The following is a 15395-nucleotide window of genomic DNA, read 5'->3' as shown; positions in this document are numbered from 1 at the left end:
CTAATAAGCTCAAACTTCACAACCACTTGAAACTGTTTGTAAACAAACTACTGCACATAATATATAAACATAAAACTTTCCAAAACTACAATACAGCTGCAGCTGGTGACAGTACAGTATCTCATAAAACTGCATAGAGTATAAAAATAACACCAGGAAATAAAATATTATGTATGAGAATGAATACAGAAGTATGAGTTCTGGGACAGTTTCTCTACAGAAAATGCGCTAAAACATTTGAACACATAATATATTTTCATTTTTATCAAGATCTTCTGTGGTTTAAAATACCAAGTGTTATATATTGCCGTTTTCAGAAAGAATCCAAGAATTGTTCAGTAAAATAAAAAAAAATTCCATTTTTTAGCGATGTTCTCCCCTTAAATTACTGTAAAACGGCAACTAAGATGTGAGAGAAGAGGGTGCTTGTTACTTGGATAGTAATACGAGTAATTGGCCTAATAACACTACTCATTTTAATTGTGTGGAAGCTTTTTCAACTCAATTTAATTTGATTTCCTAATTTTTTAACACGTACTTTCCCAATTATATTTTTTACTAATATTAACAACTATAGTGTTCTAATAATTTTGAAAATTGATTTTCCATAAATTGCACAGAGCTTAACTTACTTAGAGACGGTATTTTTAGTTCAAATTAAAAAAACCCATGAATATATGAACATTGGCTGATAATTTTACATCCCTACCTGTGCCAGGCCTGGTCACACAAACATGTGTCTGCCCCTACTCTACTGTTTACAGATTTTGCCAAAAGTTTGAGACTGCATTGATCAACTTTTGATGGTCTAACTTATAGAAGTGAAACTCTACACATCATTAGAGGACATTAAATTCTATTTTTAAATACCATTAACGATTTTTCATATACTCAAGAAGACATCCTAAGAAATATCAAGAGGAATAGCCGAATATAGGTCTAGTTGCATAGCCTATTCACATTGCTAAACGAGAAACACTGTATGTACAAGTTAAAGCTTGGAAAAACCTGACAAAAAATTTTGTAAGTATGGCTTGTGTTAAACTGAACTTCATGAGTTCAGAATAGTAAAAGATAAAAATAAAAAACATCTTTAAAAAAGTAATTTTTAAACTCGTAAACTCCCCTCCCCAACCAATGAGAGTGTAAATATATAAAAGAAAGTGTATTCTGTTGCTACTTTTACTCATAAACCTGGACATACGTGTATTTTGATAAAGGGAATGATAAATAAGTGTATGTTGTTATAATTAGCTTATGTGGTCATAAAAACAAAACCCAATTTTACTGATTTTGTCACATGTTCAACTATGGACATATAAGGGAGAAGTCAGTATATAGGAAGTGTGTGTATATGGTGCTCAATGGAAATTGCTCAATTGGATAATAAATCTCTGAGCAGTTTCATAGGAATAGATCATCTCATCAACTAACAGCACCATACACAGACTGACCTTGAGTCTTATCAAACTGAGAGTGTTATTCGGGTCTAGAGGTCATCTCGGTTAACTGTCTCTTAGTTTGAAAATATAGAAAGCTTCTCCAAGAAATTTTCAAGCACAAGAAAAATCTGTAAAACCTTTTATTTTATATGGTTAATTTTACTATTTGTTACACAATTAATATCTTAACTTTTAAGGGTGATTGTAGACCATATTTATCTTATTTCTCCAATAATTTGTATTTAAAAACTCTATTAGATTACTATAAACTTATAGCAACATATGTATCGGAATTAGATACTACACTTTCAAGTAGTGTAGTGTAATGTGTGCAGCAGTGTTATTTCACCAAGTACATTGGTAGATTTCTGGCTATGCATTGTGACTCTTGTCTAGAACACTACTTATAACATCATTGATAGTTTTGCAGCAAAATATTAATTAATAAACGTAATAAAGTTCTAACAGTTAGTGAAGCTTTGTCCAAAATCTATCTTTGCCTTTAAATACAAAACCAGTTCCCTATACAATAATATTTAGGACAAAATTAGTTCCCTATACAATAATATTTAGGACAAAATTAGTAACTCCCAAGAACAGTTGAGTATGGGCTCAATAAAACTTGATTGTTTTCTTATATAACAATCGTACACTAAACACTGGATATGTAGGAAGCCTGAGCCACAGAACACGTAAACACAAAAATGACTGTGATGGACCTTGTTATGGTAAAACATAAGTTATTTTCTGGATAGCCCTCATTAATATAATACGATAGATTAAACATAGAATTATTTTCACATTTTTCGTTATCTAAGAACTTTATTTCTATTTCACTACTTTGTAAATTAAATCATAATATTAGTAGTTCCTTTTAGTCAATCGTACGTCTCTCGTGGTCAAATTTTCTTGGCTGACTTGCATATTCAGACTAGATGGAGTGCTGAATAGTGCCCAGTCTTAAAAATAATAATTTATATCTAGAGTAAATAATTAGTATCTATTCTTTATTCACTTAAAATTTTAGCTGTATCTTGCCTGTCCAGAGAAATACAAACAATTATAGTTGTTTTATTCAAATTTTACCTAATTAGCATTAGTATTTATTGTTTTTATATATCTTACTTAGTAGAAGAAAAAACATTACATAGATACAATTTTACTCTCACAACTAAAATATTATTAAATTGTCTTCTTGGTTGAAATGATTATTTTAAAAAGCAACATGAACTATTGTACAGTGAACATGACTCATATGGCAGGAAGCTGGAAAGTTGCTATTTATGCCACAGCTTATCGAAATCAACATTTCCTGTTTACTATCAGGTTTATAGTTATCTGAAAGTATAATGATAAATATACCCATTGAAAAGTTTTCATCAAGTTATTTTCCAACTAAATCTGAAACTAGTGGCTAGTTGCCTTAAACTGGCAAACATTTATGAATGATTTTAAACATTTTCATTCAACTATTTTGTACCACTAAAACTTACTATCAATAAATGACAAAACTACAACTAACTGCCTAAAATCATAATACAAAGATAATATATTTTTAAGTTATATAACTTTTCCTAGTTCTATTAGTATTGACAACCAGTTACACCACAAAAAAGTCTACTGACACATGAGATTATAACGCTCTGTTAGTTATAACAGTCATGTTCAAACGTGCTGAACCACATTTGTATGTGCCAAAAAGAAGTTTTTACTTTAATCCTATATTTGATTTTGAGGAAGAAGGGAATACCTGTCGTGGATGTCTACTAGAGGACGAGGTCGTGATACCAATTTATATTTCTTCATTAACCAGTTCTAATTCTTTACACACACACTCCACCACCACCACAAAAAATTGAATTTTGCCACTTCTTATACAAGAACCTTTATTAAAAAAAAAGAAACAACAAAACATCTGAACTAACATTAGCTGACACAGAAGCTAATTAATACTCTGAAGACTAATTACATGAGATTCTTAAACCAATTTCAACTTACTGGTAATGAACAGGATAGGGCTTAACACGGTTAATGTTAAACACCATGATGTTCGGTTTAAAATGTTAAAAGAGGAAACATCCATGGCTCACAAAATAATTCTGAGAAGAAATTTAAACTATTTGGCAGATTATAAATAATGAAAGGAAAAACAAACAATCGAAAGTACCTCAGACAGAACTCAAAATAAAGGGCAGAAACACCTGTAACCTAAAAATAGCAACTTTTTGCTGTGTGTGTGTGTGTGAAAATAGCAAACCACCTTAACATTATTTTTACTCAAATAATTGATCAAACTCTTAAAATAATTTCTGCTAGAATAAACGACTTTTGATCCTCACCACCGTCAACTGATGACTTGACTTACTTTCCTTTCACTGATAAGAAGGAATAGAGAACATAATTAAGTTTCATACCCAAACTTCAGCTGAACATAACAAAGTCACTTATCAAAAGTAACAAAACATTGTAGGTCTTCCTTCACTTAATCCCTTGTTAAATTAACTGATCGGTCACCACTGGAAGGCAATTTCCCCTCAGCATTAAAAGTTGCACAGGTGTACCCCAAGTTTAAAAGTGGCTGTAATCTGGTGCCAGCAAATATCACCCAATATATCATTTATTCCTCATATACCATTCTCAAAAATAGTTGAGAGAGTAGTTTTAAGAAGATTGATAGATTACTATAACTATCACAATCTTTTAATGACCCAACAACATAGATTTGTCTAAGAAAGATTATCCACCACAGCGATTGTAAAACAAATTCAATTTATCATTGACAAACTTTTTAACGACTGGTATGCTGGACTTCGGTAAGGCTTTTTTATTGCCTGGGCCATGATTTAATAATGCACAAGCTAGACAAACAGGGGGATATTTTGGTTCAAAAGCTATCTTGAAGGAAGAACAAAAAATTGTTGATTTGAGACAAACATACCATGGGACAATGCAAGAGATAAAGTCCCCAACTAATCAAGGAGTACCTCAAGACTCTGTTTTGGGCCCTGTTATTTTTATTTTACTGACAAATAATACGCCACAGTGTCCTGAAGAACAGTGCAAACTACAGTTATTCGTTCCCTGATGATACAAACCTGCTGCTTATCGGGAAGAAGCAAGAAGAATTAGCAATTGACTCATTTGCTTCACTTAACATGGCCAATCAATTCTGCCACAAAAATTACTTAGCTGTGTATACTAGTGAAACTAAACAACTAGTATATGGCAAAAGAGGAAATTAAGTATTAAACACACAAGATGTGAAGATCGAAGAAAAAACAAAGTTTCTAAGAATCACAGTACATAACAGTGAGAATTTCTTTGAACCAACATGTTGATTCTCTTTGTAGCTACTAAAGACCAGATTATATGTCAACAAAATTAAACGTATAACTCACATGTTTAATTTACGTTCAAATTACGTTTACGTTTAATTATGTATAATTCATAAATCGCTAAAGTGGCGTATCATGCACTCTTGGAATTTCATCTCTGTTATGGCCTTCTCACTTGAGGAGGAACATCTACAGGAAGTCTCCATCGATTTCTACTGCTATAAAACGAGCCATTCAAATTCTTTCAGGAATTGGCTTCATAGACAGCTGCAGGCAAGTATTTTCAAAACTAAAAATCATTACAGTAATTGCGCTTTACATCCAAGAGGTGATACTGCTATATATATATATATATACAGGGGTGCTGAAAAGTCCCGGGACGGTCTAATAACTTTTGAACTAATTACAATATAAGAACGAAAATTTACATCAAGCTTTTGCTCATATAAAACTATTATTTTATGTATTTCACCATGATATCCTGCTTATGGGGGACGTCCCGCTAGGGGTTGGTGAAAATTCTTAAATAGAAGCATAGGTCGAGTCGTACATCAAATTAAAGCTCTTTTTAATTAGAAACATTTTGGCAAAAATCTGACGTAAAACAGTTGACGCATTACAAAATGGCGGACACTCAAAGATTATAAAATACAGAATTTTTCAAATGCAAACATTCTGGTTGTTAGAGAAAACTGAGACACTTAATCTTTTATTTTACTTCTTTTACTTCAAATCACTTACCAAAACAGTTATAACAAATGTTCAAAGTGTTTGCCTTCAGTTTGCTGACAATATCCCAATCGATTGTAGAAGCGCCATAGCAAAATAAACTAGCACTACTGAAACTACTTACAAAATTAGGGCTTGAAGACTTCTAAGTGACTGAGTTGATAAAACAACTGTATCTGTCAGCTGGCAATTTCATTGTTGTCTTTTTGGTCTTGTTTGCTCCAGCTGATTACCTTCCAGATAAGGAAGGTAATAACCTTACCTGCTGATAAGGAATTTCCAGATAAACAATGCGATATCAGCGTTCTACAATCGATTGGGATATTGTCAGCAAACTGAAGGCAAACACTTTGAACATTTGTTATAACTGTTTTGGTAAGTGATTTGAAGTAAAAGAAGTAAAATAAAAGATTAAGTGTCTCAGTTTTCTCTAACAACCAGAATGTTTGCATTTGAAAAATTCTGTATTTTATAATCTTTGAGTGTCCGCCATTTTTTAATGCATCAACTGTTTTACGTCAGATTTTTGCCAAAATGTTTCTAATTAAAAAGAGCTTTAATTTGATGTACGACTCGACCTATGCTTCTATTTAAGAATTTTCACCAACCCCTAGCGGGACGTCCCCCATAAGCAGGATATCATGGTGAAATACATAAAATAATAGTTTTATATGAGCAAAAGCTTGATGTAAATTTTCGTTCTTATATTGTAATTAGTTCAAAAACTATTAGACCGTCCCGGGACTTTTAAGCACCACTGTATATATAGCAAAGCAAGAAGATTGAAGATTCACACCCTACTTCCAGAGAGGATTTGAAGCAAAGGTGGAAAAAGTCTGAACAATACTCTAAGCGAATGACTTATTCTATCTATTGAACTCACTGGATGAATTCTACCAATGGAGGGATACTTACCCTTCAAGACTACAAAGTTTAAAAATTATTTTGCTTTTTAAATGTATTGATGCCATTACGATTTTGTAAATAAAGAACTAATATTAATATCATACATTGTTCTGAAATACCACAATATATTCTACTTAGAACTTTTAGAGTTATATTTAATCAGCGAGATAACCGCTTACAGCGTATGAAGGGTTAAAGAAAAAATATTTTTTAACGTATCTTTTTTATATTGAATATAATTCTATTTAATTAACCCTCCGAGTGGCGGTACTTTTTTCTCTAAGTAGCGGGGCATTTTTACTGATTTTGTGTGTTCGCAAAAGAAAATGTATATAAAGCATTGTTAATTAAATAAGCATGACATATCATATATCAAATTAAACTACATAATGCACAGAATACAATGGTTGTAATATGAAACATTTACCTAGGGTAGGTGTGAAAAATTAATGTATTGAATTCCAAAAATAAAATTCAAATTTTTTTATTTTTACGTTAGGCTGAGTAAATGTTACTGAATTTAAATTTTTAACAGAAATCCAAAATAGCCATTTTCTTTAAAATTTAATTATGAACAAAAATATATATAGTTTATATGTATTATTCCTAAAAAAAAACACACTAATTGCTGATCAAAACTTTTATGTACGCATGTTTTTTACTGCATTTTAGTCAGTATCAGAGCCAACCTCATTCTTCCTCCAGTAATGTTCCAAGTAAGGGAAACACTCCCTATGAATACAATTACAAGCTGGGCACCAGAAGTGACTTTTGCCTTCTTTTTTGGTGTGTCCACACACTGCACAAAGACGCACTACGGCCTGGTAAATGAACAATCCGGTGAGGAAGATCTCCACTTGGTCCAGGATGAGGTACAGTAGGTGGATGAACTGGTTGGAAGGGTTCCACTAGTGCCAGTACATCTAAATACTATATCACATTAAGTTTGGAATCCGGTCTTTTTAATCATACCTAATACATAGCGTTTAAGTCGCGGCATAACATCGGAAATACAGGAACAAAAGGCTTGCGTTAATAGACACTAGAGCGTCTCTGCTACTGGCGAACGAGATTTAATAGACGCTGCAGCGTCTTTCACCACTCGGAGGGTTAAGGAACACTTTAATTTTTAGAGCTATAAAATTATGTTTATACAAAAAAAAAAACTACATGAATTTCGCTATAACCAACAGAAACATATTTGTTTATTTGGTTTGATAAACCTAATCTTATCCATATTCATAAAATCTTTGTCTAGTTTCCAATTCTGCTTTTGTATTCTTTCTGACTTCACTTTTACTCTACTCTTTAACTTGGCAGGTATGTGAGACCATTCCAATCATTGACTTTACTTTTTTAACTTTGAATAATTTGAAAACTGCATACGGTAAATAGTTTCTGAGCGATTTTTAATTTATTGTTGCCGAAGAGGACGCAAGGAACACATGCTACATTGCCACTTCCTCGATACAGAAAAACTGTATTCCACAAATTGTTATTAATCACAGTATTTCGTATATGGGTTTCCCTCTCAGCTTCCAAAAAATGTGTGGAGAGCAGGGATCAGCTTGTTTAACTGTCAAGACTTACTTCTTGCAGCAGTTATCGGGCTTGAGAGTGACTAGACTTAGTTGGTGACAGGAAAAATAACTGCTTGAATATATGATTATGGCTACTTTTCTATTCTTTGTTCCTTTATCTTTTAATAACTGTTATTTCAACTAAGTGATTTTATATGATAGAACAGATTGGAAATATTTATCGTATTGATATTTTAAAAAAGTAAGTATAATATTGTACCATTTATGAAGAAATCATTAGTTTTAATTTTTATAATCATGTATATATAATTTCTACTTAACAAAACTTTATTTAAGTTTTTGTTATGTACACTAATTTTCTTATTTACATGCTTTTTGGAAAGAACTGTTTTTGTAAAAACATTTATTTTGTATTCATATTTATTAGTGCAAATTAAGTGTAGAAAAGGACGTAACTTCATGTGATAAAATAGAGTCGATTTATTCATTCATAACATCTAAATTATTTCTTACAAGTTTTTATGTTAGTGGTTGATATGAAAATGCAGCAAATAATAAATAGTAACATTATTAAAAATTTGTCACTGAAACTAATAGCTTACCTCCAGGAGTAGTGATCCCCGGTCCACAGCGAAACTTGTTATCAATTTCTGCATTAACAGCTCCTAGGCCCATTAAACAGACCATCACCAGCCATGTCTTTCTGCTGCTCGTTATATTGCATGGCGAACTTTCCATTTCTGAATCAACTGTTTTCAATCATCTCCCTGAAAATAAATTATTTTTAATAACAAGCTTATTCTAACAAGTAAAACACAAAAAAATTTTTTTATACAACTAACTTCGAAAAATTGAATTCATTAAAAATAGAAATTGTGTTGAGCTCTGGAACACATTTAACCCAATGAATCAGATCAAGAATTTTATGTACATTTTAAGAACACTCATAGATAATTGTATTACAATTTAGATGACCTCATATAATATTTTTTGGTATAATAAAAGCCATTGCAAATAAACCATATAAGCCTGCCAACACAGGAAAAATAGATGGTTAGTTCAATCTATCAGTTTAAGGAACAGTCCAACTTGATAACCACAATGGGTTTTCAATATAGGGGGAGCAATCATTGGAGTTTTTCAAGGGTTCATATGGTTACATCCTTATGAGTTTAAATGTAATTGGAACGTGTAACAGGTACAACATTTTTAGTTCATATGTTAGCCTATGGCACACTAATAATTTTTTATATAAGATAAAATTCTTATTTTCTCGCTATCTTAATTTTTATTGAACATTATTTAGAGGGAAATTGGGAAAATAATACACTACAGTTTTAGTGCAATATGTTATAACAATAAATAGTTACATATATAATTATATGTATGAGAGAATTCTATACAAATATAACAAAATCTCAAATTGAAAGAACACCATATTATAACACATAGGCTATAATTTTTAAGTCAATTAAAACAACTAAACTCAAAGCAGTTTTTAACCCTTTTAAGGCCAATGACCAATTGAGTTGCACTAGTCTCAAGGCCATCTCCTGATATTGCTCAGGTACCTTGAAGGCCAGGCTATTTTTGTTCCTTTTTGCATAGTTTTAGTAAATAAGCTGCAACTTCCATATTACTTAGTAAAAACTGATAATTCTTTTTTTAATTTGTTTGTAACATTATAGGCTTAGACAGGAAACTATAAGGTTGGTCATATAAAATAAAAAATATTTTTTACGTACATGTTTATATGTAAAATTTGTAAGCGTAGTTTACTTTTTTTTGGTTTTAACACCTCATAAAAAATACAAAGGATTGTTTTGCACCCAAGTAACACATATTGTCTAAAACTACATATTATTTACAACACACATGCCAATTTTCAAGTGCTTATCAATAATAAAAGTGAAGTAGGAATGAATTATTCAAAATCTGCAACTGCGGCTTATTTGTGAAAATTGTAGAAAAGCTAGTCTTGTCTTCAGTTTATACACAAAATATATTTTTTCTTCATACAACTCACAAGAATCCATACAAAATAAACCTAAAACACTGTTAGTAATTAAAAAGTTCATTCATTTTCTAATTCATCTTCAGAATTATCATCGTACAAAGCATCTAAATCACTATCACCTAAATCCCCAATACCTCAACAAACTGAACACCGGTACCACTAGCAAGTAAAGTGTTGACTAAAGTGTTATCACTTGTAGGTGATTTGCCTCTCGTTCTTTTGCTCATATTTACACTTAATAGTTCACTGCAAATACTCTAAAATACCTATAACATCGCACATAATTACTGAATTGCATCAACAAAATATAACCACAACAACTATAACCTATACACCACAACGCCGTTGTAGTAAGACAGACGATTTCATCAAAATGCATAGGTGTATAATAATAGAAATGATGCAAGAAACGGCAGTGTTTGCGTTTATTAATGAAGCCCATCTAACCCCAAACAAGAAAATATCATGGTTTGTGGCATTTGGAAAGTTTACTGGCCAGTAAACCGGAAATAATGGACGGCTACCTATTGTAGCCGTCGGCCGCGAACGCCATTATGATCACGGCTACCTATTGTAGCCGCCGGCCGCGAACGCTATTTTGACGACGGCTACAATAGGTAGCCGTCGGCCTTATAAGGGTTAAAAACGTTGCAAATAAACCTACCAGCTGTGGAAGAATATATAGCTAGTTCTAGATCAACCTGAAAAGATACAGTAAACTCAAGATAAGTTTGCTTAAAGTGAGACACTCTTAGAACAAAATTCAGCCAAAATACTGATCCAATAAGGACAGGTTTGGTGCCCAACACGGGTTTTTAATATAAAGGTCTGCTACCCTTGGATTTCCCAAGGGGTATGTTCACATACACAGCTATTATTTTTGCTGCCCCAATACAGTATTTATGTTTACCATTATCAAAATGGTACTCATCTTAATTTTGTGTCGGGATACACCCCATACTATTATAATTTTAGGTAAAAAATGTATTATTAACTTACTTATTCTTTACATTTTACCTGAAATTACATCTTTGTAATCTATGGACGCTTAAACAGTTTAAAATCCAACTAATCAGAAAAATTATCCAGGATATGGATGCATAGGTTGACAATTTGCTTGGTTTGCTTATCAACTTGATTTGGACGATTAATGGAAAATAAGATTATTATCTCTTGTGCCCCATACCCTGGCCAGCAAAAGAAAGGGGATAATATGGCTGTTCTAATGGTATTCAAGATAAGGTACAGGACTGAAAAATTAATAGCTATGTATATAGAACCCTAGAAAAAACATCCAATCACTGTACCCCTGGTGATGTTGAAAACCAATTGTGGGTACCAAATTGGACTGATCCTTTTGGACCAGTATTTGGGCTGAAATTTGTCTTAAGACGATCACTCTTTATGGTAACTTTATTTTGATTTCTTTTTAGGTATAAAAAACTGCTATGGTGGCATATTACTAAAATAAGTCAGTAAATAATAACATCATTTCAGGATTAAAACGTCAAAATATATTATTATATCTTAGATGAAAAACATAAAACCAATATTTAAGACTTTTTTATTGATTTGTGAGGCCTTTCAACAGCGAGGCTGTCTTCTTCAGACACATCACAAAAGTAAATACAAAAAGTAAATTTGATTATTAATAATAGTTAACATATGTGATTTAATATTAATTTGTCCTGTGTGGCGTAGTTTGTAAATACAATTAAATTATTACTGGTATTATACTATATCAATTTTGAATGTTATTTTTGTAATCTTCGTTTAAGTAATATTGAATTTTGTATTGGTCCATCTTCTTGATTTAATAGATCTTCTGTATTTGTTTGATTAATGTAATATGACTCCCATGCATTTAAATATCTTGGAGTGTTAACATGTTTTAATAATTTTAGGTTTTTCTGTGATAGTGTGTCCAGTATTGATACAGTGATGTGCGACGGCCGATTTTTCTTCTCTGTTGAATTTAATGTGGGAGCAATGTTCTTTATATCGTGTATGAATTTTTCTTCTTGTTTGTCCAATGTATTTTTTGTTGCAGTCATCACATTTAATTTGGTATATACCTGATTTATTAATATTTTCTTCTTTATCTTTTGGATTTTTCAATTTATTCTTCAATTTGCTTGTTGTTTTATATGTGACGTCTTTATTTGTATGTTTTTTGAATGATTTTTGTACATCTTTAGATATATTTGTCCATGTAGTGCTTATCCAATTTGTGTTTGTGTCTTTAATAGGTAAAAGTGTTGTCTTTGACTTTTTGTCATGTTTCTTTTTTGCTTTTTTAAATATATGTTCGACTAAATCTGTTTTATATCCATTAAAAACGGCAACATCTTTTATGTACTTAAGTTCTTTTTTGAATTTTTCTTGTGATAGAGGAGTGTTTAATAATCTATATATCATTGAATGGAAGACTGCTCGTTTTTGTGTTGGTGGATGATTTGAGTCATTTGTTATAAAACGATCAGTATGTGTTGGTTTACGATATATATCGAATTCCAATCGTTTTGAAATTGTGTTTTTTATTACTAAAATATCTAAAAATGGTAGTGAGTTGTTGGATTCAATTTCATGAGTAAATTTAATGCTGGAGTAAAATGAATTTAGGTTGTTTATAAAGTTATTAAGGTTTTCATTTTTGTTGAATACTGCAAATATATCGTCAACATATCGAATCCAAATTCTTGGAAAGTATGGTAGAGATTCTTTTACTAAAATTTCAAAGTGACTCATGAAAATATTTGCAATGAAGCATGACAAAGGATTTCCCATTGCTGTTCCATCAGTTTGAAAATAAATTAAGTTTTTGAACTGGAAACAATTTTGATTCATACATAGATTAATTAGAAGCATGTACTCTTCAACTTCTTTGCTTGATAAATGTATAGACTGAAGCCAATCTTGTATTAAGAGAATTGTAGTGTTCATAGGTACGTTAGGATATAGAGAAGTAACATCAAAAGACACTAAGTACTCATCATCTTCAATTTCAATATTTTTTACTAAATTTAAAAATTCATATCTGTTTTTTAAATTTAGTAAAAAATATTGAAATTGAAGATGATGAGTACTTAGTGTCTTTTGATGTTACTTCTCTATATCCTAACGTACCTATGAACACTACAATTCTCTTAATACAAGATTGGCTTCAGTCTATACATTTATCAAGCAAAGAAGTTGAAGAGTACATGCTTCTAATTAATCTATGTATGAATCAAAATTGTTTCCAGTTCAAAAACTTATTTTATTTTCAAACTGATGGAACAGCAATGGGAAATCCTTTGTCATGCTTCATTGCAAATATTTTCATGAGTCACTTTGAAATTTTAGTAAAAGAATCTCTACCATACTTTCCAAGAATTTGGATTCGATATGTTGACGATATATTTGCAGTATTCAACAAAAATGAAAACCTTAATAACTTTATAAACAACCTAAATTCATTTTACTCCAGCATTAAATTTACTCATGAAATTGAATCCAACAACTCACTACCATTTTTAGATATTTTAGTAATAAAAAACACAATTTCAAAACGATTGGAATTCGATATATATCGTAAACCAACACATACTGATCGTTTTATAACAAATGACTCAAATCATCCACCAACACAAAAACGAGCAGTCTTCCATTCAATGATATATAGATTATTAAACACTCCTCTATCACAAGAAAAATTCAAAAAAGAACTTAAGTACATAAAAGATGTTGCCGTTTTTAATGGATATAAAACAGATTTAGTCGAACATATATTTAAAAAAGCAAAAAAGAAACATGACAAAAAGTCAAAGACAACACTTTTACCTATTAAAGACACAAACACAAATTGGATAAGCACTACATGGACAAATATATCTAAAGATGTACAAAAATCATTCAAAAAACATACAAATAAAGACGTCACATATAAAACAACAAGCAAATTGAAGAATAAATTGAAAAATCCAAAAGATAAAGAAGAAAATATTAATAAATCAGGTATATACCAAATTAAATGTGATGACTGCAACAAAAAATACATTGGACAAACAAGAAGAAAAATTCATACACGATATAAAGAACATTGCTCCCACATTAAATTCAACAGAGAAGAAAAATCGGCCGTCGCACATCACTGTATCAATACTGGACACACTATATCACAGAAAAACCTAAAATTATTAAAACATGTTAACACTCCAAGATATTTAAATGCATGGGAGTCATATTACATTAATCAAACAAATACAGAAGATCTATTAAATCAAGAAGATGGACCAATACAAAATTCAATATTACTTAAACGAAGATTACAAAAATAACATTCAAAATTGATATAGTATAATACCAGTAATAATTTAATTGTATTTACAAACTACGCCACACAGGACAAATTAATATTAAATCACATATGTTAACTATTATTAATAATCAAATTTACTTTTTGTATTTACTTTTGTGATGTGTCTGAAGAAGACAGCCTCGCTGTTGAAAGGCCTCACAAATCAATAAAAAAGTCTTAAATATTGGTTTTATGTTTTTCATCTAAGTTAAAAGTGACCAATATAAGCTCCATCTACAGCATATTATTATATGATGATTTATTATTCCTGTTTTAAAAAATATGAGTTTTAATGTGATTGTAATGTGTAATAATTAAAAGCATCTTGAACATTTCTAGCTATGTTTATTTATAAATATAAATATATATTTTCCTATTGCATTATTTCATTTATTTATAATTAAAGATAAAAAATAATAACCATCCAGTAGAACATATAAAATAATTTTATTACACAACAAATGTAAGAAAGAATGTGTAAACACACTATTCATATGAGCCATTAAATAATTGCTTTGTATAAGTTTTTTTTGTTTTCATAGCAATTTTTACCATCAATGTTAGCCTATAAATCACTTTTAATTTATTATTTGTGGTAAATTTTACAATATGGCTGTTCTAAGAGGATTCAAGACACGGTTCATCACAGAAAAATTAAAAGCTACATATATAAACCCCCAGGAAAACATCCAATGGCTGCATCACATCCAATGAATGGTGATGTTGAAAACCAATTGTGGGTACCAAATTGGACTGATCCTTTTGGACAGGGTTTGGGCTGAAATTTGTTCTAATAGTATCACTCATTATGCTCACCTAAGTTTAAAGTTTTTTAAGGCATAAATACTGCAATGTTGGCACATTACAAAAATTAGTCAGTAAATAACAACATCTTCATCTAAAGATTAAAACGTCAAAATATCTTATTATATGATGTTTTATTATTCCTGTTTTAAACAATATGAGTTTTAAAGTGATAGGCAATAGGCAATAGGCAATACACTTTATTGACATGTTCGTTGAGAACAGTACATGCGTCATTGGTACAGATTTCATGGTTGTACAAAAATTACATAGCTTAATCTA

General features: G+C 30.8%; 1 protein-coding gene across 3 annotated transcripts in view; it reads right to left on the bottom strand.

The window, feature by feature from the left end:
- LOC124368784 (cytokine receptor) overlaps nucleotides 1-15395 on the bottom strand; it is a 98377-nt gene that overhangs the window by 75173 nt on the left and 7809 nt on the right. For all 3 annotated transcript variants that reach the window (XM_046826153.1, XM_046826154.1, XM_046826155.1), the window contains exon 2: nucleotides 8556-8720. In XM_046826153.1, the coding sequence (XP_046682109.1) occupies nucleotides 8556-8691 (136 nt within the window). In that variant the 5' untranslated portion in view covers nucleotides 8692-8720. The remainder of the gene's footprint in view (nucleotides 1-8555; nucleotides 8721-15395) is intronic.

The sequence above is a fragment of the Homalodisca vitripennis genome, chromosome X, assembly GCF_021130785.1.
Source record: "Homalodisca vitripennis isolate AUS2020 chromosome X, UT_GWSS_2.1, whole genome shotgun sequence".
Taxonomy (NCBI): Eukaryota; Metazoa; Arthropoda; class Insecta; order Hemiptera; family Cicadellidae; genus Homalodisca; species Homalodisca vitripennis.
Note: the sequence above shows the minus strand (reverse complement) of the source record. Positions and strands in the feature narration are given on the sequence as shown.